Genomic DNA, 27,081 nt, shown 5'->3' on the forward strand with positions numbered 1-27,081 from the left:
AGCTCTGGGGTATAATACAGGATGTAACTCAGGATCAGTACAGGATAAGTAATGTCATGTATGTACATAGTGACTGCACCAGCAGAATAGTGAGTGCAGCTCTGGAGTATAATACAGGATGTAACTCAGGATCAGTACAGGATAAGTAATGTCATGTATGTACACAGTGACTGCACCAGCAGCAGAATAGTGAGTGCAGCTCTGTAGTATAATACAGGATGTAACTCAGGATCAGTACAGGATAAGTAATGTCATGTATGCACAGTGACTGCACCAGCAGCAGAATAGTGAGTGCAGCTCTGTAGTATAATACAGGATGTAACTCAGGATCAGTACAGGATAAGTAATGTCATGTATGTACATAGTGACTGCACCAGCAGAATAGTGAGTGCAGCTCTGGAGTATAATACAGGATGTAACTCAGGGTCAGTACAGGATAAGTAATGTCATGTATGTACACAGTGACTGCACCAGCAGCAGAATAGTGAGTGCAGCTCTGGGGTATAATACAGGATGTAACTCAGGATCAGTACAGGATAAGTAATGTCATGTATGCACAGTGACTGCACCAGCAGCAGAATAGTGAGTGCAGCTCTGGGGTATAATACAGGATGTAACTCGGGATCAGTACAGGATAAGTAATGTCATGTATGTACACAGTGACTGCACCAGCAGCAGAATAGTGAGTGCAGCTCTGGGGTATAATACAGGATGTAACTCAGGATCAATACAGGATAAGTAATGTCATGTATATACACAGTGACTGCTCCAGCAGCAGAATAGTGAGTGCAGCTCTGGAGTATAATACAGGATTTAACTCAGGATCAGTACAGGATAAGTAATGTCATGTATATACATAGTGACTGCACCAGCAGAATAGTGAGTGCAGCTCTGGAGTATAATACAGGATGTAACTCAGGATCAGTACAGGATAAGTAATGTCATGTATATACACAGTGACTGCACCAGCAGCAGATAGTGAGTGCAGCTCTGGGGTATAATACAGGATGTAACTCAGGATCAGTACAGGATAAGTAATGTCATGTATGTACACAGTGACTGCACCAGCAGCAGAATAGTGAGTGCAGCTCTGGGGTATAATACAGGAGGTAACTCAGGATCAGTACAGGATAAGTAATGTCATGTATGTACACAGTGACTGCACCAGCAGCAGAATAGTGAGTGCAGCTCTGAGGTATAATACAGGATGTAACTCAGGATCAGTACAGGATAAGTAATGTCATGTATGTACACAGTGACTGCACCAGCAGCAGATAGTGAGTGCAGCTCTGGTGTATCTCGTTAGCTCGTTAGCTGTCTGTTGCTGTGAGAGGCTGTGTGCTGCTGCTGCTCTGAGCTCCAGGGAAAACCACCTCCACCTGGGGCCTGCTCTCTCCTCTCCCAGGGAGGGAGTGGGTTTCCAGGCATGAGCCAGAGCGGCAAGCCCCAGGCTCCTGCTTCCCGGTCTAGGCCGGCGGGAGGCAGGGGTAGCCAGGAACCGGCCAGCGCTGCGGAAGCCTTGGGGGTGAGAAGATCTGCAAGGAACAGCAGCAATGCTGCTCCAAACCCCCCCAGGCCAGCTAAGGCTTCAAAAAGCGCCAAAACCCCAGGGAAGCTGGGTACCTCGGAAAAGCTGGGTACCTCGGAAAAGCTGGATACCACGGGAAAGCTGAGTGCTCAGAGAGGTGAGGCTGACCTCAGTGAAGAGGGCTGGGGAATGCTGAGGACCCGGGAGTCTATTTCCACCTATGCCTCCCGGGCTCTGGGCCACCTCTCTGAGTACGAAGAAGCCAGCAAGACGGTGAGGAGGCTGCGGGAGGAGCTGTGGTGCGCCCATGCCAGGGCAAACTCTGCCCCAAAGAGGAAGAAGGAGCAGATTATGGCAGAGATTTCCAGGCTCCAGACTAACATCTTGGAGGAGAGGAAAGCTTATCTGCTGGAGAGGAGTGGTCCGTTTAAAGAAAAAATTCTTAAAACGGTTCCGGGAGATGGAGGAGGAGAAGCAGAGGCGGCTGATGGGGCTTCAGCCTGAGAGTCAGACGGAGGAGGAAAGTCCGGTGCCGTGCAGTGGGCCCCCTGCAGGACAAGCGGCCATGTCATCTGGCTGCTGTAGTGACAGCCACCAGGGAGGGGCGCTGATGGAGGAGATCAGACGGCTCGAGTCCCCTGTGCACCTCCAGGACTTTACTTTTGGAGACGATCTGCCGGAGGATGCACCGGGGGGCAGCAAACCACGAAAGAAGAAGACCAAATCCGTGGAAGTGGTGAGTCTAGTCTACAGCCCCCTCCCCGTAAAACCTGAGTCGGCCGCAGGGTCAGCTCACTGTGCGAGCTCCGTTACCCAGCCCAGCGCGGGTCCTGCAGTGGACTCAGTGCCAGGGAGCGGGGAGATTACAGGTGTGACATCTGATGTGGCGATGGGCTCCGTCTCTGTTTGTGGTAACAGTGGGGGAGCAGGGGAGACATCGGCCGCAAGGCCGGACAGTCAGGGCGGCTCGGCAGTGGCGATACCATCCAAATCCAGTGCTGTGGTGCGTCCCCCAGTGGGAGGGGGGATAGCCCGGCACTGGTGGCAGCTACCGGTGCCTCGGCGCCTCTTCATGCTGTTGCCGCTGATCACTTGGTTATGGGGCGGCGGCAGCGTGGAGGGGTCGCTGAGGCTGAGGGCTCCGGACCTCCCAAGCCTAAAGTTCTGTTTTGCGTAGGAGTTGGAGATAATCTGCAGAGAAGTGCTGAGGAAGGTGGGGATCAGCGGCGCCTCACACCGGCCAAAGATCACCGGCGACTCTTACCTTCCCCTAAGAAAAGTAAAATAACATCTGCTACCGATGATGCGGAGGGCACAAGTGTGACACAAGTCGGGGTCCCCTCTGGGCGATGCTCTGCGGGGGGATCCCCGTCCCTTGTGCCTGAAGATGCGGAGGTGGTCATGTCCCCTAATGTTGTTGCTGGTCCAGCCAGTGTGAGTGGAGTCAGTAATGTTGTGGTGGATAATGTGAATGGTGTGAGTGGTGCTGAATCTTTTCCAGCTTTGGGGGTGAGTGATGGAGTGACTGGTGGTGTGGGTGGCGCGGTTGAGGTGGGTAGTGTTAATGTGGTGGGTGCAGGGGTTGGTCCGGTTGCTCCCCCAGTGGCGGCCCCTATTAAGAGCTATGCCAGTGTCGCTGCTGGGGGAAGTAGGGTTCCATCATCCTCGTCTCTGGGCTCTGGGGACGGCTTTTTGCAACGGCGCCTCCTGCAGGCCTTAAAGAAAGGAGAAAGGACGATCAATGTAGCGGGGCAGGAGGTTGATTTGTCGTTTTGGATAGAGAGGCACGGCCTGTGTGCCTTTCGAGAGCAAAGAGGCAGGGAGACATCATGGTCTCTCCCGACAACCGGGCCGGGTGCTAACCGTAGGAATGTGGTCCGTCTTCGGTGGCGTGGCAGTGATGTGTGTCCCCCTCGGGCACGGGTAGTTGAGCTGCTGCTGAAGATGGACTTCAAGGCGGCTGACATCTTTGCCTTGATCCATCCCTATGGTACATCTGAGTTTGATATCAGCTTTGTTCGGCCGGAGGGGCTTGAGCTCTTCTGGTCCAACTATGAGCTGAGACACAACGAGCCCGAGTGGCGGGACTTTGCTGTGCAAGCAGTGTCCCGCCAGAGCGAACTTAAGAAAGTGACCGTTCTTACCCGTAACGAATCACTATCTTGCTTTGACATCATGACCTGGATGAATCGCTACGGAGAGGTACTGGGAGTACCGGAAAAAAATCGTGATGAGTATGGTATCTGGTCAGGGGCCTGGACCTTCATGGTGAAGTTGAGGCGTTCAGGTAACTCAGTCGCCCACATCCCTTCATCAGCCTTCCTGGGGAGGGATCGGATCCTGATCTTCTACTGGGGGCAGCCTAAGCTGTGTCACAGTTGCGGCGGGGGTGTCGGCCATCTCGCTGCATCCTGTACAGGGCAGATTAGGTGTAACCTGTGTGGTGATCTCGGTCACCCGTACAGTCGTTGTCCTCTTTCCTTCGCTAATGCGGGCTCAGCCTCAGCGGATGAAAGCCATGAGGCTGAATCTGCTGGGGAGGGGACTAGCAGAGGCGGAGGAGTGGAGGGGCCAGGGAAGAAAGACAGGAAAAAGACGCCTGCCCAGCTAAGGCGTCTAGAGAAGCGTCAACAGGAGAGAGAGCGGGGGGAGTCTCGGGCTGCTGGGACAACCTCTGGCGCTCTCCTGGAGACCACACCTGTCGCTGAGGCCCCTGGGGATGATGTACTGGATGAGGAGGTCAGGAGGATTGAGAGAGAGGAAGGTGCCACGTCCTCAGACTCCTCCCATTATGAGAGTATGGATGAGGATAATAGGGCGTGGCTAGAGGAAAAGCGTAAGCGTGGCGCCAAAAAGAAGAAAAAGGGTAAAAAGAAGGGAGGTGTAAAATCTTCTCCCTCCCTGACTAAGGTACCCAAGGAAGGTGCAGCCGACCCCCCGCTGGTCGAACTTTCAAATCGATTCCTGGCCCTGGATGGAGCCTCTCCTGCCAATGGAGGGGCTGAGGGTGAAGGGCCAGAGGTGGCGGAGGGGCCTGCAGGGGGTGCCGAGTCTCCCCCTGGGGAGTCAGGGTCCTCAGAAGGGGAGACTGGCCCAGAGTCTGGAGACGAGGATGAGGAGGCAGGTCCTGGATCTGCCCCTGAAGCATCAGAGGTGCGGGAGATGGACACCACAATATGTCTAAAAAGGGGGTGTTCATTTCCCGAGGGTGGTGGTAAGATGGGTAAAAAGAAAGCCGTCTAACTCAATCACTCATGATGGCGGCACCCACTCCGTTGACGCTGGCGTCCATTAATGTCGCCAGCATTAAGTCTGATGCGGCTAGATTTGCGGCCTTTGATTTTCTCGGCCGCGTTGAAGCCGACATTTTATTTTTGCAGGAGACCAGGCTGCCAGATTTGGCGGCCGTGTATAAAGCTAAGAGGGAATGGAGACACGGGCCTTCCTATTGGTCTCTTGCGGCCGAGCCGTATAGCGGAGTGGCGGTCCTTTTTACCGCACCGGTAGAATGCCGACGAGTTATTGAGTTAGAAATGGGGAGGTGCCTGATCCTGGATGTCCTCATGAAGGGACAAGAACTTCGTCTTATTAACATCTATGGTCCCCAGTCCAAGTGGGACAGGAAGTGTCTCTTTATGAGGATCAAGCCCTACCTTTTTACAAGTCGGCAGGTGGTCTTTGGAGGGGACTTCAATGCTGTCATGAGGTCCCAGGATAGGGGAGGTTCCAGAGACAAGCTGACTTATGATAGCGTCGCTCTTAATAGCATAGCCAGTGAGGCTCGCCTGGTGGATGTCCACATCCGGCACACCCCAGGCCACGCGGGGTTCACCTATTATAGGGCTAGCTGCAGGTCTAGAATAGACAGGTTTTATTTAAAGGAGGAAGCCATTTCTTCAGCAGTTTCTGTTGTTGAGGTGGAGTTCTCCGACCACTGTCTAATTTTGTTTTCTCTGAATGTTACAGAGACCCCCCGGATGGGAAGAGGCTACTGGAAGCTCAATTCGTCTCTCCTGGAAGAAGCGGAGATCAGACAATCCTTTGAGGACTTTCTTCAGAGCCAGGTACCATTGCTGGGCCTTTGTAGCAGTAAGTCAGAGTGGTGGGAGATGCTCAAGAAAAGGGTGGCGAGATTCTTCCGCCAGCTCTCGAGCCTCAGGAGCCTGGACAGGTACCGCCTGTATCAGGGCCTGAGGAGGAAACTCGAGCGTCTCGTCTCGACTGGAGGTAGTCGTGAGGACATCTCCAGAGTGAAATCCTTGCTGAAGAGGTGTCAGTACGATAGACACGCATCTTTGGTTTTTGAGAGGGATTACGGGAAATACCGCTCGCCCGACCCTTACAGAAACTGCAAGATGTCAGTGAATGGTAAAGTTGTCACGGGACTGGTTGACAGTACGGGATCCCTGAAAAGGTCCAGATCAGGGATTCTGGAGGTCGTCAGATTCTTCTACTCGCACCTCTTGGGCAGGAAGGATCTAGATCGGGATGTGATGTCGGCTTTCCTGGCTGAAACTGTCCCTGAGCCAGGAGTAGACCCCTCTCTTGATGTTTTGACAGAGATGATCAGGGAAGAGGAAGTCAGCCGGGCGATTGAAGGGCTCGCCCTCAAGAAATCGCCGGGTCCGGATGGCTTAACATCCGAGTTTTATAAGACCTTTAAGGACGCCTTGGTTCCCCTCTTGACTGAGGTATTCAATGAGTGTCTTTCCTCGGGCGCTCTGCCGAAGTCAATGAGGAGGTCTGCCCTGATCATCCTGTCAAAGGGTAAGGACCGATCTCGTATTGAGAACTGGCGTCCCATAGCGCTTCTCAATGCGGACAGAAAGGTTTTGGCAAAGGTGCTGTTTAATCGGCTGGTGCAGTTTGCGCCCCGGCTCCTTTCGGGGACCCAGCACTGCTCTGTTCCAGGCCGCAGTACATTTAGTGCTGTGCTTTGTGTTCGGGAGGCAGTGGAGCAGGGCAGGGCTGGTAACTGGAAGGGGTACTTGCTGTCCTTGGATCAGGCAAAAGCGTTTGATCGGGTTAACCGCGAGTACCTCTGGTCTGTCCTTCTGAGGTATGGCCTGCCGGGGGAGTTTGTCAATTGGCTAAAGGTTTTGTACGCAGGGGCAGAGAGTTTCCCGCTTGTGAACGGTTGGATTGGCCGCTCTTTTGAGGTTGGGTCTGGTGTTCGCCAGGGTTGTCCTCTGAGCCCACTTTTATACGTGTTCGCGATTGACCCATTCCTTAGGAGGGTTGATCGTGGGCCGTTGGTGGGAGTCGGGATGGACCAGGCGGCACCGGAAGCCACTCTAAGGGTGGTAGCGTATGCCGATGATGTCACCGTTTTTGTGTCCTCGAGAGGGGAGGCGCAATGGGTGATGTCGGAGGTTGACCGCTACTCAGAGGCTTCTGGGTCCAAGATCAACCGGGATAAGTGTGAGAGTCTCTGGCTGGGAGAGGGGGATCCAGGCTTTGATCTCCCGGACACTCTTCCAGGGCCCCAAGACTCTGCCAAAGTTCTCGGCATCGAATTTGGCCAGGGGGATTACCCCATGCAAAACTGGGACAACAGGCTTAAGATCGCCGCCCAGAAGGTGGACCAGTGGAAGGGTTGGTCTTTGACCCTCAGGGAAAGGGTGAACTTGATTAAAACTTACCTGCTCCCATTGCTGATATATCTGGGCAGTGTGTGCATGTTGCCAGAACCCCTCTGGACTCGGGTCTACAGTCTGTTCTTCCAGCTGTTATGGGGGAATAGGCTGAACCTTATCAAGAGGGAGGTTACTTACCGCACGAGGAGACAAGGAGGGTTGTGTATGGTCAACCCTGTGGTGTTCCTAGTGAATACCTTTCTTAAGATCAATGTAGCAAACCTCTGGAAAGAGAGGGCTCCTCCGTGGGTATACTCCTGTAGGGGATGGGCTCCTCCGTGGGTATACTCCTGCAGGGGATGGGCTCCTCCGTGGGTATACTCCTGCAGGGGATGGGCTCCTCCGTGGGTATACTCCTGTAGGGGATGGTTTCGGCCTTTCTTCCAGGAATGGGAGACAGGAGGACAAGTGAAGGATCTCCGTACACCGCATGGGCATCTTCCGGCTTACGCTACCCCGGTTCTGAAGGTGATTCGCCGGTGGGGTCTGGGAATGTGGGAGATCAGGACCATTTTGAGGAAACTCCTTGACAAGAGGGTTCTGTTGACCCATTTCCAGAAGCCTCTGGCCCTCAGGGATTGCCCAAGTCGGGATCTGGGGGTGGGTTTGAGTTTATTGAATTCCATCAGGATCCCCTTGAAGTTTTGGGACGTGACTTGGCGCTGCTTCCATGGAAAGCTGTGTGTGAGGGATAATCTGAAGTGTAGGAGCTCTGAGGAAAGGGGCTGTCCCCGGGAGGAGTGCGGTGGCCTGCTGGAGAGCATGGACCACTTCCTGCTTCAGTGCCCCTTTAACACAGAGGTGTACAACCGGGTGGGCGCTTCCATCCATTGGCCCGGGTTGGCCGGTCTCTCCTATGCGGAGTGGGCCTATGGATCATTCAGAGGCCTGGGTGGCCGGGACCGATGCACGTTATTCCTAGTTAGTCTAGTGGTCAGGTACCACACGTGGAACGCACAGTGTTTAGTATCGACGCAGCGTAAAATCCTCCCGGTGGATGAGGTGGTTAGGAACATTCTGGGTGACCTGGTGAAGGTGCGCTCTCTGGAGTATGAGAGGCTGGGCACGGGGAGGGCCTCTCTCCTTTGGAGGGGGTTCTCCTTTAGTGTCCCTTAGTCTGTCATCTCCGCTCCTGGTGTTGGGCTGATGCTGCACTGTAGATTTTTGTTTTGTGTTCTGGGCATGTAGTGATGTGGGGCTGCAGGCGCCGAACCTGGGCTTTATGTGGTTTTGATTGATGTTGTTGAGATTTTAATTGTATTCTGTTTTCTTTATGTTATGTTGTAAATACTGTATATATATTGTATATATTGTATATAGTGGGGTTTGGGACACAGTGTTAGGTTGGGAGGGGGGTGATGGTGGTGGGATTTACGAACTGACCTTGGACTCTATGACCCTGGGCACTGGTCTGGACTACTTAACGCAAACTTTGGACGTTAGACCAGTGTCTGGGGGGAAGGGGAGGGTGCGGGCGAGGGATCTAGTTTAGTGTAGTGTTATGTGTATTTGTTATTATATATTAAAAAAAAACGGGTGTGGGATGTGATCTGTGTGGGGTGGTTTGTTATTAGAGGGTGTGGGGTGGGTTTATGTATATTTATAGTCATTTATGTTTATTTGTGGGTGTGGCTTGTCTTATTGTTTATTGGTTTGGTTGAGGATGTGACAATCGGTTGGGTGGGGGTTGTAGTATTTGGTGTTATTCATTTCGGTGTATTGTAAGTTAATGTTTTGCTAGGAGTGAATGTGGCTGGACCAGCAGGTAAGATATTGTATATATTGTATATTATGTTTGGTTTGTGTTGTTATGTTTTTTTACTTTTATATAAAATAAAAGATCTACAGGATGTAACTCAGGATCAGTACAGGATAAGTAATGTCATGTATGTACACAGTGACTGCACCAGCAGCAGAATAGTGAGTGCAGCTCTGGAGTATAATACAGGATGTAACTCAGGATCAGTACAGGATAAGTAATGTCATGTATATACACAGTGACTGCACCAGCAGCAGAATAGTGAGTGCAGCTCTGCGGTATAATACAGGATGTAACTCAGGATCAGTACAGGATAAGTAATGTCATGTATGTACACAGTGACTGCACCAGCAGCAGCAGAATAGTGAGTGCAGCTCTGGGGTATAATACAGGATGTAACTCAGGATCAGTACAGGATAAGTAATGTCATGTATGTACACAGTGACTGCACCAGCAGCAGCAGAATAGTGAGTGCAGCTCTGGGGTATAATACAGGATATAACTCAGGATCAGTACAGGATAAGTAATGTCATGTATGTACACAGTGACTGCACCAGCAGCAGAATAGTGAGTGCAGTTCTGGAGTATAATACAGGATGTAACTCGGGATCAGTACAGGATAAGTAATGTCATGTATGTACACAGTGACTGCACCAGCAGCAGAATAGTGAGTGCAGCTCTGGGGTATAATACAGGATGTAACTCAGGACCAGTACAGAATAAGTAATGTCATGTATGTACACAGTGACTGCACCAGCAGCAGAATAGTGAGTGCAGCTCTGGAGTATAATACAGGATGTAACTCAGGACCAGTACAGAATAAGTAATGTCATGTATGTACACAGTGACTGCACCAGCAGCAGAATAGTGAGTGCAGCTCTGGGGTATAATACAGGATGTAACTCAGGATCAGTACAGGATAAGTAATGTCATGTATGTACACAGTGACTACACCAGCAGCAGAATAGTGAGTGCAGCTCTGGGGTATAATACAGGATGTAACTCAGGATCAGTACAGGATAAGTAATGTCATGTATGTACACAGTGACTACACCAGCAGCAGAATAGTGAGTGCAGCTCTGGGGTATAATACAGGATGTAACTCAGGATCAGTACAGGATAAGAAATGTCATGTATGTACACAGTGACTGCACCAGCAGCAGAATAGTGAGTGCAGCTCTGGAGTATAATACAGGATGTAACTCAGGGTCAGTACAGGATAAGTAATGTCATGTATGTACACAGTGACTGCACCAGCAGCAGAATAGTGAGTGCAGCTCTGGAGTATAATACAGGATGTAACTCAGGATCAGTACAGGATAAGTAATGTCATGTATGTACATAGTGACTGCACCAGCAGAATAGTGAGTGCAACTCTGGGGTATAATACAGGATGTAACTCAGGATCAGTACAGGATAAGTAATGTCATGTATGTACAGTGACTGCACCAGCAGCAGAATAGTGAGTGCAGCTCTGGGGTATAATACAGGATGTAACTCAGGATCAGTACAGGATAAGTAATGTCATGTATGCACACAGTGACTGCACCAGCAGCAGAATAGTGAGTGCTGCTCTGGGGTATAATACATGATGTAACTCAGGATCAGTACAGGATACGTAATGTCATGTATGTACACATTGACTGCACCAGCAGCAGAATAGTGAGTGCAGCTCTGGGGTATAATACAGGATGTAACTCAGGATCAGTACAGGATACGTAATGTCATGTATGTACACAGTGACTGCACCAGCAGCAGCAGAATAGTGAGTGCAGCTCTGGGGTATAATACAGGATGTAACTCAGGATCAGTACAGGATAAGTAATGTCATGTATGTACACAGTGACTGCACCAGCAGCAGAATAGTGAGTGCAGCTCTGGAGTATAATACAGGATGTAACTCAGGATCAGTACAGGATAAGTAATGTCATGTATGTACACAGTGACTGCACCAGCAGCAGAATAGTGAGTGCAGCTCTAGAGTATTATACAGGATGTAACTCAGGATCAGTACAGGATACGTAATGTCATGTATGTACACATTGACTGCACCAGCAGCAGAATAGTGAGTGCAGCTCTGGGGTATAATACAGGATGTAACTCAGGATCAGTACAGGATACGTAATGTCATGTATGTACACAGTGACTGCACCAGCAGCAGCAGAATAGTGAGTGCAGCTCTGGGGTATAATACAGGATGTAACTCAGGATCAGTACAGGATAAGTAATGTCATGTATGCACACAGTGACTGCACCAGCAGCAGAATAGTGAGTGCTGCTCTGGGGTATAATACATGATGTAACTCAGGATCAGTACAGGATACGTAATGTCATGTATGTACACATTGACTGCACCAGCAGCAGAATAGTGAGTGCAGCTCTGGGGTATAATACAGGATGTAACTCAGGATCAGTACAGGATACGTAATGTCATGTATGTACACAGTGACTGCACCAGCAGCAGCAGAATAGTGAGTGCAGCTCTGGGGTATAATACAGGATGTAACTCAGGATCAGTACAGGATAAGTAATGTCATGTATGTACACAGTGACTGCACCAGCAGCAGAATAGTGAGTGCAGCTCTGGAGTATAATACAGGATGTAACTCAGGATCAGTACAGGATAAGTAATGTCATGTATGTACACAGTGACTGCACCAGCAGCAGAATAGTGAGTGCAGCTCTAGAGTATTATACAGGATGTAACTCAGGATCAGTACAGGATACGTAATGTCATGTATGTACACATTGACTGCACCAGCAGCAGAATAGTGAGTGCTGGATCATTCTGCTGTGAACTGCTGACGGGTGTGGTTGTGTTCTGCTGAGCTCCTGCACCACCTGGAGCAAACCCAATCCACCCAGGCCTGCTCTCTCCTCCCCAGGGAGGGAGTGGGTTCTGTGGGATGAATCCTGCAGGAAAATCCCAGGCTCCTGTCTCCCGGACCAGGCCGGCGGGGGGCAGGAGAAGCCAGTTACCGGCCAAATCGGAGGGTGTAAGAAGATCTGCCCGGAGCCAAGGACGCAGCGATGTGACCTCGGCTGCCACCCCCAAGACCCAGGGAAGCCGCAAGGTCTCCGGAACACAGAAGATCAAGGCAAGTGACATCAGCCTGAGTGCTCCTCCTGGAAAGCTGGATGTATGTGCGGGAAAGCTGGGTGGTTCAGCTGGAAAGCTGGGTGCTCACGGAGGTGTGCAAAAAGCATGGGGACATCTAAAGGCCCGGGAGTCTGCTACCATCTATGGCTCCCGGATTGCTGAGCACCTCCGTGAGTACGAGGAAGCTGGCAAGGCGCTGAGGAGGCTCCAGGAGGAGATACGGGAGACCTTGGCCCTAGCGGGGGTGGCTACGCAGAGAAAGAAAAAGTCTGATCTACTTACCACCATAGACAGACTAAAAGCCGAGGTCACCGCTCTGCAGGAGAAGCGACATCTAATCCGCGAGCACAGCGGTCCGTTCCGTGAAAAGTTGGAGAATGATGCCCGGTTTGATGACATGCGCCAGGAGCAGTTAAGAAAACTGAAGGGGCTTCAGATCCAGGCGGATGATAGCGATGATGAGGAGGATGAGGAAGACCTGCCGTGTCCGTCTGGTGGCCTGCACCAACATCAGCAGGCCTCGCACGACAGGCTGCCTGCGGAGCAAGCGCCATTACCATCAGGCTGCGGCTCTGCCAACCTGGAGGAGGAAAGTGATGACAGCGGCCAGGGGGGGGCGCTAATGGCTCAGATACGCCAGCTTGAGTCTCCAGTTCACCTCCAGAACTTCTCCTTCGGCGATGATATGCCAGATGACGACCAAAAGAGGAAGAAGACGAGACCCAAGAAGACCAAGGCGTCTCAGGAGGTGAATCTGGTGTTTCGTCCCCTCCCTGTTTCCTCCGGGCGGGCAGCAGTGTCAGCCTGTCGTGTAGGCCCCGTAACCCAGCCCAGCACGAATCCTGCAGTGGACTCGGTGCCAGGGTGCGGGGAGAGTGCAAAGCCACGTTCCATCATGGCGCAGAGCACCAGCCTTGTTTGTAGTAGCAAGGATGGTGCAGGGAAGGCATCGGCCGAAAGGCCGGACAGTGAGGGCGATCCGGCAGGTCCTGGTACTGTGCGCTGCCCCCTAGTGGGAGGGGGGGGTGGCCCGGTGCCAGGGGCAGTGGCGGTGGCTCCTGTGGCCCCTAGCACTGTGGCTGCATCTAGCTCCGGTGAGCAGCGGCAGTGTGATGGGGCTGCTGGGGCTTGTGGTGCGGCGCCTCCCAAGCATCCCGAACAGCCTGCAGAGAAAGGCGCAGGAAAAGTGTTGTTTTGCATTGGATCATCTGACCCTGGAGAGGGCACAAAAAGACTGTCCGGAGTCTGCAAGGGCAAGTGGCCTCTTGCATCCAGCGAGCAGCAGAGCAGAAATATTAAAAAAACTACTGGACAACAAGGGGTTAATGCCAATGAGGCAGAGGGCACCTTTAAGATCGGGGTTGGAGCTGCCTCTTCTCAGGCTGTATCAGCTATGGAGGTGGCTCTACCCCCAGTGCCCAGTGACGCCGAGGCAACCCCAGGTCCTCCTGGCCCAGCTGGTGTGAGTGATGCAAGGAAGCGAGGCAGTAATGCACATAGTGTGGTGAATGTGGGAGTGGTGAATGGTGCTGAGGGGGGTGATCCTGTTGTGCGTGCTGGACCATCTGCACCCCCAGTGGTGGCCGCTCCCATAAGGAGCTATGCGAGTGTCACCGCTGGGGCAAGTGGGGTTAACTCCTTGTCTCCTGACTCTGGGAATAGCGTTTTGCAAAGGCGTCTTCTGGAGGCTCTCAGGAGAGGGGAAAAGTCAATCACTGTAGAGGGGAGAGATGTTGATCTGTCCTTCTGGACAGACAGGCATGGCCTGGCAGCCTTCCAAGAGAAAAGGGGGGGAGAGACTGTATGGTCTTTACCCACAAGTGGGCCCGGAGCTTCCCGTAGGAATGTGGTTCGTCTTCGCTGGAGGGGCAGTGACGCATGCCCACCCAGGTCAAGGGTGGTGGAGCTCCTCCTGAAGATGAACTTCAGGGCTAGTGACATCTTTGCCCTGATACATCCTTATGGTACTCCGGAGTTCGATGTCAGCTTTGTTCGGCCGGAGGGCTTAGAGCTCTTCTGGTCGAATTATGAGCTGGCAAAGAACGAGCCCGCATGGCGAGACTTTGCTGTGCAAGCAGTGTCTCGACAAAACGCAGTCAAGAAGGTGACCGTTTTGACCCGTAACGAGTCACTTTCTTGCATGGACATCATGACTTGGCTCAGTCGTTATGGTGAGGTTGTACAGGTACCTCAGAAAAACCGCGATGAATTTGGCATTTGGTCTGGAGCCTGGACCTTCATGATGAAGTTGAAGTGTTCAGGCGGCACAGTCGCCCACATTCCTTCTTCAGCCTTTCTTGGACGGGACAGAATCCTGATTTTCTACCAGGGGCAGCCGAAGGTCTGTCACAGGTGCGGTGACCCCACACACTTTAGCGCCAGCTGCCAAGTGCAGAAGTGCGCTTTGTGTGGTGGGCTAGGTCATCTCGCTGCATCCTGTAAGGACATTAGGTGTAACCTGTGTGGTGAGCTCGGTCACCCTTTCAGCCGTTGTCCTCGCTCCTTTGCCAATGCGGTTGTGACCCCAGTGGAGGAGAGCCATGTGGTTGCTTCTGCTGGGGAAGGTACCAGCAGAGGTGGAGGAGCTGAGGGGCCTGTGAAGAAAAGCAAGAATAAGTCACCTTCTCAGTTGAGGCGGCTTGAAGCCAGACAAAAAGGGAGAGAACTGGGGAAGCCTCAGGTTGCTGGGGTGACCCTGGGTCCTTCCTCAGAGGCTGGTCATGCTACTGAGGCCCTGAGGGATGATGAGTTGGATGAGGAGGTCAGGAGGATGGAGCGCGAGAAAGGTGCCATGTCCTCCACGTCCTCCCATTATGAGAGTATGGATGAGGATAACAGGATTTGGCTAGAAAATAAGCGCAAGCAGAAAAAGAAAAAGCGCGGCGTATCTAAGGTACCTAAGGAAGGGAAAACTTCCTCCCCTCTGGTTGAGCTTTCCAACCGGTTCCTCACCCTCGATGAGATCGCCTCCTCGGAAGGAGAGGCTGAGGGTGGGGTTCTGGAGGTGGCGGCGGAGCAGCCTGCAGGGGGCGCCGAGTCTCTATCCTCTGGGGAAGCCGGGTCCTCAGAGTGGGAGACTGACTCAGAGTCAGGAGACAAGGACGAAGGAGAGGGTGGTCCGGGTGGGTCCTTGGGGTCCAATAATAACATGGACACCACAATTTCATTAAAAAGAAGTTGCCCTAAATCTGATGGGAAAAAAGAAAGGGGATCATCGTCAGAGGAGAGTCGGGGGAGGGGAAGCAATAAGAAAAAAGCCGTCTAACTCAATCACTCATGATGGCGGCACCCACTCCGTTGACGCTGGCGTCCATTAATGTCGCCAGCATTAAGTCTGATGCGGCTAGATTTGCAGCCTTTGATTTTCTCGGCCGTGTTGAAGCCGACATTTTATTTTTGCAGGAGACCAGGTTGCCAGATTTGGCGGCCGTGTTTAAAGCTAAGAGGGAATGGAGACACGGGCCTTCCTATTGGTCTCTTGCGGCCGAGCCGTATAGCGGAGTGGCGGTCCTCTTTACCGCACCGGTAGAATGCCGACGAGTTATTGAGTTAGAAATGGGGAGGTGCCTGATCCTGGATGTCCTCATGAAGGGACAAGAACTTCGCCTAATTAATATCTATGGTCCCCAGTCCAAGTGGGACAGGAAGTGTCTCTTTATGAGGATCAAGCCCTACCTTTTTACTAGTCGGCAGGTGGTCTTTGGAGGGGACTTCAATGCTGTCACGAGGTCCCAGGATAGGGGAGGTTCCAGAGACAAGCTGACTTATGATAGCGTCGCTCTTAATAGCATAGCCAGTGAGGCTCGCCTGGTGGATGTCCACATCCGGCACACCCCAGGCCACGCGGGGTTCACCTATTATAGGGGTAGCTGTAGGTCTAGAATAGACAGGTTTTATTTAAAGGAGGAAGCCATTTCTTCAGCAGTGTCCGTTGTTGAGGTGGAGTTCTCCGACCACTGTCTAATTTTGTTTTCTCTGAATGTTACAGAGACCCCCCGGATGGGAAGAGGCTACTGGAAGCTCAATTCGTCTCTCCTGGAAGAAGCGGAGATCAGACAATCCTTTGAGGACTTTCTTCAGAGCCAGGTACCATTGCTGGGCCTTTGTAGCAGTAAGTCAGAGTGGTGGGAGATGCTCAAGAAAAGGGTGGCGAGATTCTTCCGCCAGCTCTCGAGCCTCAGGAGCCTGGACAGGTACCGCCTGTATCAGGGCCTGAGGAGGAAACTCGAGCATCTCGGGAAATACCGCTCGCCCGACCCTTACAGAAACTGCAAGATGTCAGTGAATGGTAAAGTTGTCACAGGACTGGTTGACAGTACGGGATCCCTGAAAAGGTCCAGATCAGGGATTCTGGAGGTCGTCAGATCCTTCTACTCGCACCTCTTGGGCAGGAAGGATCTAGATCGGGATGTGATATCGGCTTTTCTGGCTGAAACTGTCCCTGAGCCAGGAGTAGACCCCTCTCTTGATGTTTTGACAGAGATGATCAGGGAAGAGGAAGTCAGCCGGGCGATTGAAGGGCTCGCCCTCAAGAAATCGCCAGGTCCGGATGGCTTAACATCTGAGTTTTATAAAACCTTTAAGGACGCCTTGGTTCCCCTCTTGACTGAGGTATTCAATGAGTGTCTTTCCTCGGGCGCTCTGCCGAAGTCAATGAGGAGGTCAGCCCTGATCATTCTGTCAAAGGGTAAGGACCGATCTCGTATTGAGAACTGGCGTCCCATAGCGCTTCTCAATACGGACAGAAAGGTTTTGGCAAAGGTGCTGTTTAATCGGCTGGTGCAGTTTGCGCCCCGGCTCCTTTCGGGGACCCAGCACTGCTCTGTTCCAGGCCGCAGTACATTTAGTGCTGTGCTTTGTGTTCGGGAGGCAGTGGAGCAGGGCAGGGCTGGTAACTGGAAGGGGTACTTGCTGTCCTTGGATCAGGCAAAAGCGTTTGATCGGGTTGACCACGAGTACCTCTGGTCTGTCCTTCTGAGGTATGGCCTGCCGGGGGAGTTTGTCAATTGGCTGAAAGTTTTGTATGCAGGGGCAGAGAGTTTCCCGCTTGTGAACGGTTGGATTGGCCGCTCTTTTGAGGTCGGGTCTGGTGTTCGCCAGGGTTGTCCTCTGAGCCCACTTTTATACGTGTTCGCGATTGACCCATTCCTTAGGAGGGTTGATCGTGGGCCGTTGGTGGGAGTCGGGATGGACCAGGCGGCACCGGAAGCCACTCTAAGGGTGGTAGCGTACGCTGATGATGTCACCGTTTTTGTGTCCTCGAGAGGGGAGGCGCAATGGGTGATGTCAGAGGTTGACCGCTACTCAGAGGCTTCTGGGTCCAAGATCAACCGGGATAAGTGTGAGAGTCTCTGGCTGGGAGAGGGGGATCCAGGCTTTGATCTCCCGGACACTCTTCCAGGGCCCCAAGACTCTGCCAAAGTTCTCGGCATCGAATTTGGCCAGGGGGATTACCCCATGCAAAACTGGGATGGCAGGCTTAAGATCGCCGCTCAGAGGGTGGACCAGTGGAAGGGTTGGTCTTTGACCCTCAGGGAAAGGGTGAACTTGATTAAAACTTACCTGCTCCCATTGCTGATATATCTGGGCAGTGTGTGCATGTTGCCAGAACCCCTCTGGACTCGGGTGTACAGTCTGTTCTTCCAGCTGTTATGGGGGAATAGGCTGAACCTAATCAAGAGGGAGGTTACTTACCGCACGAGGAGACAAGGAGGGTTGTGTATGGTCAACCCTGTGGTGTTCCTAGTGAATACCTTTCTTAAGATCAATGTAGCAAACCTCTGGAAAGAGAGGGCTCCTCCGTGGGTATACTCCTGCAGGGGATGGTTTCGGCCTTTCTTCCAGGAATGGGAGACAGGAGGGCGAGTGAAGGATCTCCGTACACCACATGGGCATCTTCCGGCTTACGCTACCCCGGTTCTGAAGGTGATTCGCCGGTGGGGTCTGGGAATGTGGGAGATCAGGACCATGTCGAGGAAACTCCTTGACAAAAGGGTTCTGTTGACCCATTTCCAGAAGCCTCTGGCCCTCAGGGATTGCCCAAGTCGGATCTGGGGGTGGGTTTAGGTCTTTTGAATTCCATCAGGATCCCCTTGAAGTTTTGGGACTTGACTTGGCGCTGCTTCCATGGAAAGCTGTGTGTGAGGGACAATCTGAAGTGTAGGAGCTCTGAGGAAAGGGGTTGTCCCCGGGAGGAGTGCGGTGGCCTGCTGGAGAGCATGGACCACTTCCTGCTTCAGTGCCCCTTTAACACAGAGGTGTACAGCCGGGTGGGCGCTTCCATCCATTGGCCCGGGTTGGCCGGTCTCTCCTATGCGGAGTGGGCCTATGGAGCATTCAGAGGCCTGGGTGGCCGGGACCGATGCACGTTATTCCTAGTCAGTCTAGTGGTCAGGTACCACACGTGGAACGCACGGTGTTTAGTATCGACGCAGCGTAAAATCCTCCCGGTGGATGAGGTGGTTAGGAACATTCTGGGTGACCTGGTGAAGGTGCGCTCTCTGGAGTATGAGAGGCTGGGCACGGGGAGGGCCTCTCTCCTTTGGAGGGGGTTCTCCTTTAGTGTCCCTTAGTCTGTCATCTCCTCTCCTGGTGTTGGGCTGAAGCTGACACTGTAGATTTTTGTTTTGTATCTGAGGTTATAGAGATGTAGGGGCTTGCAGGCGCCGAACCTGGGCTTTATGTGGTTGGTTTGTTATATGTTGATATGTTTAATGTGTTTGTATTTTGTGTACAGTGTGTATTTATGTAGTTATAGTTAATGTGTATATAGCTTGGTTGGTTTTGGGGTGTTGGTGTTAGGGTGTTAGGTTGGGAGGGGGGTGGACGGGATTTGGACAGTATGATCCTGGGCACTGGTCTGGACTATATAGCCTGTATATATATGTCTGGGTGGGAGGGTGATGGGCGTGGGATTTAGTTAGTTATATTTAATGTTTTTATTTCCTGTTTGTCTTTTTTTTGCTGTGTATTCTTTAGTTATTTATGGAAAAAAAAAAAAAAAAAAAAATTATTATAAAAAATTATATAAAAAAAAAAAAAAAATTAGGTGGTGGGATTGGGTGAAGGTTTTGTTTTATAATGCTGATTGTGTGGTGTGTGTGTGGCTGGGCCAGGAGATTTTTGTAAGTCTCTTTTAGTTTGTATTATTGTTTTGTTATTATTATTATTATTGTTTTGTTTTGCCAGAAGTTATGGCTTGATTTATGTTTATTGTTGTAATGTTTTTCATTTTTATATATAAAATAAAAGATTTACAGGATGTAACTCAGGATCAGTACAGGATAAGTAATGTCATGTATGTACACAGTGACTGCACCAGCAGCAGTATAGTGAGTGCAGCTCTGGAGTATAATACAGGATGTAACTCAGGATCAGTACAGGATAAGTAATGTCATGTATGTACACAGTGACTGCACCAGCAGCAGAATAGTGAGTGCAGCTCTGGGGTATAATACAGGATGTAACTCAGGATCAGTACAGGATAAGTAATGTCATGTATGTACAGAGTGACTGCACCAGCAGCAGCAGAATAGTGAGTGCAGCTCTGGAGTATAATACAGGATGTAACTCAGGATCAGTACAGGATAAGTAATGTCATGTATGTACACAGTGACTGCACCAGCAGCAGAATAGTGAGTGCAGCTCTGGGGTATAATACAGGATGTAACTCAGGATCAGTACAGGATAAGTAATGTCATGTATGTACACAGTGACTGCACCAGCAGCAGAATAGTGAGTGCAGCTCTGGAGTATAATACAGGATGTAACTCAGGATCAGTACAGGATAAGTAATGTCATGTATGTACACAGTGACTGCACCAGCAGCAGAATAGTGAGTACAGCTCTGGGGTATAATACAGGATGTAACTCAGGATCAGTACAGGATAAGTAATGTCATGTATGTACACAGTGACTGCACCAGCAGCAGAATAGTGAGTGCAGCTCTGGAGTATAATACAGGATGTAACTCAGGATCAGTGCAGGATTCATTATATAACATATTAAGTTAATTCATATTTCTAAGGTTTGGAAAGCTAAGATACTGAGAAACAAGTGAAGATAACGTTTTCTAGCTACATAGTAAATAGTTCTATGAGAAGTTGTGAGTGTTCTCCATACGTTGTAGACTCGCTGTACTCTGGAGGGTGACGGTGGTGTCTTGTCTCCCTGCAGGTCCCATCTGGTTGGATAACGTTCGCTGCTCCGGGGCTGAGATCTCTCTGGCAGAATGTGAGTCTAATGGTTGGGGCGTCACTGACTGTAAGCACTCGGAGGATGTGGGGATCCTCTGCTCAGCCGCGCGGCTCCGACCATCAGAACAGCCTCAAGCCATCGCTGCACAGGTGAGCACCGCGCTGCCGCACCTGCTCTACAAGACTCCATGACGTCACTCTCTGCAAAACTAAACTTTACTAGGGGAACACTTGTATCATACACATCACTGCACGTGTATCATACACATCACTGCACGTGTATCATACACATCACTGCACATGTATCATACACATCACTGCACATGTATCATACACATCGCTGCACATGTATCATACACATCACTGCACATGTATCATACACATCACTGCACGTGTATCATACACATCACTGCACGTGTATCATACACATCACTGCACATGTATCATACACATCACTGCACATGTATCATACACATCACTGCACATGTATCATACACATCACTGCACATGTATCATACACATCACTGCACATGTATCATACACATCACTGCACATGTATCATACACATCACTGCACGTGTATCATACACATCACTGCACGTGTATCATACACATCACTGCACATGTATCATACACATCACTGCACATGTATCATACACATCACTGCACATGTATCATACACATCACTGCACATGTATCATACACATCGCTGCACGTGTATCATACACATCGCTGCACGTGTATCATACACATCACTGCACATGTATCATACACATCACTGCACGTGTATCATACACATCACTGCACATGTATCATACACATCACTGCACGTGTATCATACACATCACTGCACATGTATCATACACATCACTGCACATGTATCATACACATCACTGCACATGTATCATACACATCACTGCACATGTATCATACACATCACTGCACATGTATCATACACATCACTGCACATGTATCATACACATCACTGCACGTGTATCATACACATCACTGCACATGTATCATACACATCACTGCACATGTATCATACACATCACTGCACATGTATCATACACATCACTGCACATGTATCATACACATCACTGCACATGTATCATACACATCGCTGCACATGTATCATACACATCGCTGCACATGTATCATACACATCGCTGCACATGTATCATACACATCACTGCACATGTATCATACACATCACTGCACATGTATCATACACATCGCTGCACATGTATCATACACATCGCTGCACATGTATCATACACATCACTGCACGTGTATCGTACACATCACTGCACGTGTATCGTACACATCACTGCACGTGTATCATACACATCACTGCACGTGTATCATACACATCGCTGCACATGTATCATACACATCACTGCACATGTATCATACACATCACTGCACATGTATCATACACATCACTGCACATGTATCATACACATCACTGCACATGTATCATACACATCACTGCACATGTATCATACACATCACTGCACATGTATCATACACATCACTGCACATGTATCATACACATCACTGCACATGTATCATACACATCACTGCACATGTATCATACACATCACTGCACATGTATCATACACATCACTGCACATGTATCATATACATCACTGCACATGTATCATACACATCACTGCACGTGTATCATACACATCGCTGCACATGTATCATACACATCACTGCACGTGTATCATACACATCACTGCACATGTATCATACACGTCACTGGTGGAGGATTTATAGCAAATACTTTAATAATATCAGAATTCTGCATTGTTCTATTCCTCTGTTATTCCTCTGGGGAATGTATGAATCATTGGACGGCCATGGATATCCCTCCGCACCAGTGTGTACAGTACTGCAGCCCCCCTTATATAGCAGGAGGGTCTCAGACCCCACAGCCTGGGCCTATGGGCAATCTCTCCATAAGGAGAACACCTACTGTCTGACCATTCCTGTAACCTGATCATCCAGATTCTCCGGATCTTTCCTCTGAAGCTTCTCTGTACTTACAAGTGTGTTTCCTATAGTTTATATGGAATAGTTATAATAACATGTTCATGCATTTCCAGGAGGATTAACAGAGGCATAAAACCGGATACTGCCTTATATTATACTACTGTAACGAAAATGTTCTGCTATGCCAATAGATGAGCCTCATCCCCCCCCTGCACAGCGCCTGCCAGAAAGCGAGACAAGTAGGAGGAGCCACCGTGATGCGTTTAGCCTGAGGTTATAGGATGGTTTATACAGATGGAGCAACGTTTAACTTGACATCTTTCTAGATAGATACTTTGTTTCCATGGTTTTTGTTGTCTCAATATAAGGTTTGATGTAACTAGTTAAAGGGGTCGTCCACTCTCAGCAAATAATATTCTTGGGAGGGGGAGGGTGTTACCAGAGCCCTTCCATGCTGCGTTACACTATGTAGGAGCACATGCCTACTCTCACAGCAGGCAGATGGAGGGGGGAGTGGAGCTGGGGTAGGAGGACACAGTGTAACAACCTATGAAGCTGCTGCATGGAGGGGCACTGGTAACATTTGCATAATTTTAAAAGTTGATTTATGAAGAAGGAGGCCATGGATAACAAATATAAGAAGATACCACAGTCCCGGTGCCTAAATGAGATACATGATCCATCTCTCAGCATTCAGTAGCGGCTTGTGCCTGGGTAACCCCCCCCCCCCCCTCACGTCTGGAGCATTGGGTGCCATCACAATGGGTGCAGCTCCGGGTGCAGAGATCACAAGCGCTAAATGTCAGCAGTGCAATTATTCGCTAGTAATGAGACTAATGTGTAATATATAAGCGGCGGCTCGTCATCTCCTGATGCACTAATTGTCCTCGTTATCACAGTAGTAATTGTCACAATGTTCCCAGCAATTCGTTAGTTTTGTGACTTCCCTATAAAGCTGAATGCTGGGGTCTGTGTAATATACAGAGGGGGGGGGGGGGGGGGAGGATTCACACCCTTTACATTTCTCGCTCTTTCACTGAAGCCAATTGGTAAAATCAATCTACTCATTAATGTGCCCCCTGCCCCCCCCCAGTAATTTGCCCTCTGCCCCCTCCCAGTATTGTGCGTTCTGCCCCCCCAGTAATGTGCCCTCTGCACCCCTCCCAGTAATGTGCCCTCTGCACCCCTCCCAGTAATGTGCCCTCTGCCCCCTCCCAGTAATAACTCTTCCCCCCTCCCAGTAATGTGCCCTCTGCCCCCCCCCAGTAATTTGCCCTCTGCCCCCTCCCAGTAATGTGCCCTCTGCCCCCTCCCAGTAATGTGCCCTCTGCCCCCTCCCAGTAATGTGCCCTCTGCCCCCTCCCAGTAATAACTCTTCCCCCCTCCCAGTAATGTGCCCTCTGCCCCCCCCTAGTAATGTGCCCTCTGCACCCCTCCCAGTAATGTGCCCTCTGCCCCCTCCCAGTAATGTGAACTCTTCCCCCCTCCCAGTAATGTGCCCTCTGCCCCCCCCCAGTAATTTGCCCTCTGCCCCCTCCCAGTAATGTGCCCTCTGCCCCCTCCCAGTAATGTGCCCTCTGCCCCCTCCCAGTAATGTGCCCACTGCCCCCTCCCAGTAATAACTCTTCCCCCCTCCCAGTAATGTGCCCTCTGCCCCCCCTAGTAATGTGCCCTCTGCCCCCCCTAGTAATGTGCCCTCTGCCCCCCGCAGTAATGTGCACTCTGCCCCCCGCAGGAATGTGCACTCTGCCCCCCGCAGTAATGTGCCCTCCCCCCCCCCAGTAATGTGCCCTCTCCCCCCCCCAGTAATGTGCCCTCTCCCCCCCAGTAATGTGCCCTCTGCCCCCCCCCCCAGTAATGTGTGCTCTGCCCCCCCCCCCCAGTAATGTGAATTCTGAATTCTGCAGAGTGCACATTACTGGGGGGGATCAGAGCTCACATTACTGGGGGGGGGCAGAGCGCACATTACTGGGGGGGGGGGCAGAGTGCACATTACTGGGGGGGATCAGAGCGCTCATTACTGGGGGGGGCAGAGCGCACACTACTGGGGGGCAGAGCGCACATTACTGGGGGGCAGAGCGCACATCACTGGGGGGATCAGATCGCACATTACTGGGGGGGGCAGAGCGCACATTACTGGGGGGGGGGGTCAGAGCGCACATTACTGGGGGGGCAGAGCGCACATTACTGGGGGGGTCAGAGCGCACATTACTGGGGGGGGGCAGAGCGCACATTACTGGGGGGGGGGCAGAGCGCACATTACTGGGGGGGAAGAGCGCACATTACTGGGGGGGGCAGAGCGCACATTACTGGGGCGGATCAGAGCGCACATTACTGGGGGGGCAGAGTGCACATTACTGGGGCGGATCAGAGCGCACATTACTGGGGGGGGATCAGAGCGCACATTACTGGGGGGGGCAGAGCGCACATTACTGGGGGGGATCAGAGCGCACATTACTGGGGGGGGCAGAGCGCACATTACTGGGGGGGATCAGAGCGCACATTACTGGGGGGGATCAGAGCGCACATTACTGGGGGGGCAGAGCGCACATTACTGGGGGGGATCAGAGCGCACATTACTGGGGGGGATCAGAGCGCACATTACTGGGGGGGGCAGAGCGCACATTACTGGGGGGGATCAGAGCGCACATTACTGGGGGGGGATCAGAGCGCACATTACTGGTGGAGGATCAGAGCGCACATTACTGGGGGGGGGATCAGAGCGCACATTACTGGGGGGGATCAGAGCGCACATTACTGGGGGGGGGTTCAGAGCGCACATTACTGGGGGGTCAGAGCGCACATTACGGGGGGGTCAGAGCGCACATTACTGGGGGGGCAGAGCGCACATTACTTGGGGGGGGCAGAGCGCACATTACTGGGGGTGGCAGAGCGCACATTACTGGGGGGGGGATCAGAGCGCACATTACTGTTGGGGGGTCAGAGCGCACATTACTGGGGGGGGGCAGAGCGCACATTACTGGGGGGGGCAGAGCGCACATTACTGGGGGGGCAGAGCGCACATTACTGGGGGGGGCAGAGCGCACATTACTGGGGGGGGCAGAGCGCACATTACTGGGGGGGATCAGAGCGCACATTACTGGGGGGGGGGGTCAGAGCGCACATTACTGGGGGGGGGCAGAGCACACATTACTGGGGGTGGCAGAGCGCACATTACTGGGGGGGGATCAGAGCGCACATTACTGTTAGGGGGTCAGAGCGCACATTACTGGGGGGGGCAGAGCGCACATTACTGGGGGGGGCAGAGCGCACATTACTGGGGGGGGCAGAGCGCACATTACTGGGGGGGGGGGTCAGAGCGCACATTACTGGGGGGGGGGTCAGAGCGCACATTACTGGGGGGGGGCGGTCACAGCGCACATTACTGGGGGGGAGTCAGAGCGCACATTACTGGGTGGGGGGTCAGAGCGCACATTACTGGGGGGGGGTCAGAGCGCACATTACTGGGGGGGGGGGCAGAGCGCACACTACTGGGGGGGGTGTCAGAGTGCACATTATTGGGGGGGTTGTCAGAGTGCACATTATTGGGGGCGGATCAGAGCGCACATTACTGGGGGCGGATCAGAGCGCACATTACTGGGGGCGGATCAGAGCGCACATTACTGGGGGGGATCAGAGCGCACATTACTGGGGGGGATCAGAGGGCACATTACTGGGGGGGGGTCAGAGTGCAGATTACTGGGGGCGGATCAGAGTGCAGATTACTGGGGGCGGATCAGAGAGCAGATTACTGGGGGCGGATCAGAGTGCAGATTACTGGGGGCGGATCAGAGCGCAGATTACTGGGGGCGGATCAGAGCGCAGATTACTGGGGGCGGATCAGAGTGCACACTACTGGGGGGGGATCAGAGGGCACACTACTGGGGGGGGATCAGAGGGCACACTACTGGGGGGGGATCAGAGGGCACACTACTGGGGGGGGATCAGAGGGCACACTACTGGGGGGGGATCAGAGGGCACACTACTGGGGGGGGATCAGAGGGCACACTACTGGGGGGGGATCAGAGGGCACACTACTGGGGGGGGATCAGAGGGCACACTACTGGGGGGGGATCAGAGGGCACACTACTGGGGGGGGATCAGAGGGCACACTACTGGGGGGGGATCAGAGGGCACACTACTGGGGGGGGATCAGAGTGAACATTACTGGGGGGGGATCAGAGTGAACATTACTGGGGGGGGATCAGGGTGAACATTACTGGGGGGGGATCAGAGCGAGCATTACTGGGGGGGGGGATCAGAGCGAACATTACTGGGGGGGGATCAGAGCGAACATTACTGGGGGGGGATCAGAGCGCACATTACTGGGGGGGGGATCAGAGTGCACATTACTGTGGGGTATTATAGATAATTTTGCCGTTTAACTTTCATAGAAGACTGTTGTATAAAGACAAGATAATTCCACTATATACAACCAGATAAAACCATCACGTAGCGCTGAACTACTATCCTCTGTTTGCATTATACCGCCATATCGTACCCAGCTTATACAACACCATTTGTTAATAAAGGATATATACTCATAATCTGAGTATTAATATATGGCAGTATTATTAACCCTGAGACACTATCCTTCATTAGGAAACTGAGTACGATATGGCGGTATCACTGTATATTATTCCAGCTCTATATGGCGGTTTTATGTGGGCCGTATATAGCAGTATTATCTTGGCACAATGTGGTGGTATTAGGCGGAGATCATTATTTATCCATTGTTTGTAAACTGAAGGGCAGCATTACCTGGGTACCATATGGCGGTATATTTTATTTCAGCACTATATAAAGTGGTCTTGTGTGAGCAGTATATGGCAGTTTTATCTACAGGGTGGTATTATTAAGTCT

At 51.6% G+C, this 27,081-nt stretch overlaps 1 protein-coding gene across 2 annotated transcripts in view; it reads left to right on the top strand.

Annotated features, from left to right (window-relative positions):
• The window catches only part of LOXL4 (lysyl oxidase like 4), a 107,287-nt gene that overhangs the window by 23,832 nt on the left and 56,374 nt on the right, over window positions 1-27,081 (top strand). For both annotated transcript variants that reach the window (XM_072129502.1, XM_072129501.1), the window contains exon 4: window positions 20,199-20,368. In XM_072129502.1, coding sequence (XP_071985603.1) covers window positions 20,199-20,368 — 170 coding nt within the window. The remainder of the gene's footprint in view (window positions 1-20,198; window positions 20,369-27,081) is intronic.

This window comes from Engystomops pustulosus, chromosome 11, assembly GCF_040894005.1.
Source record: "Engystomops pustulosus chromosome 11, aEngPut4.maternal, whole genome shotgun sequence".
NCBI lineage: Eukaryota > Metazoa > Chordata > Amphibia > Anura > Leptodactylidae > Engystomops > Engystomops pustulosus.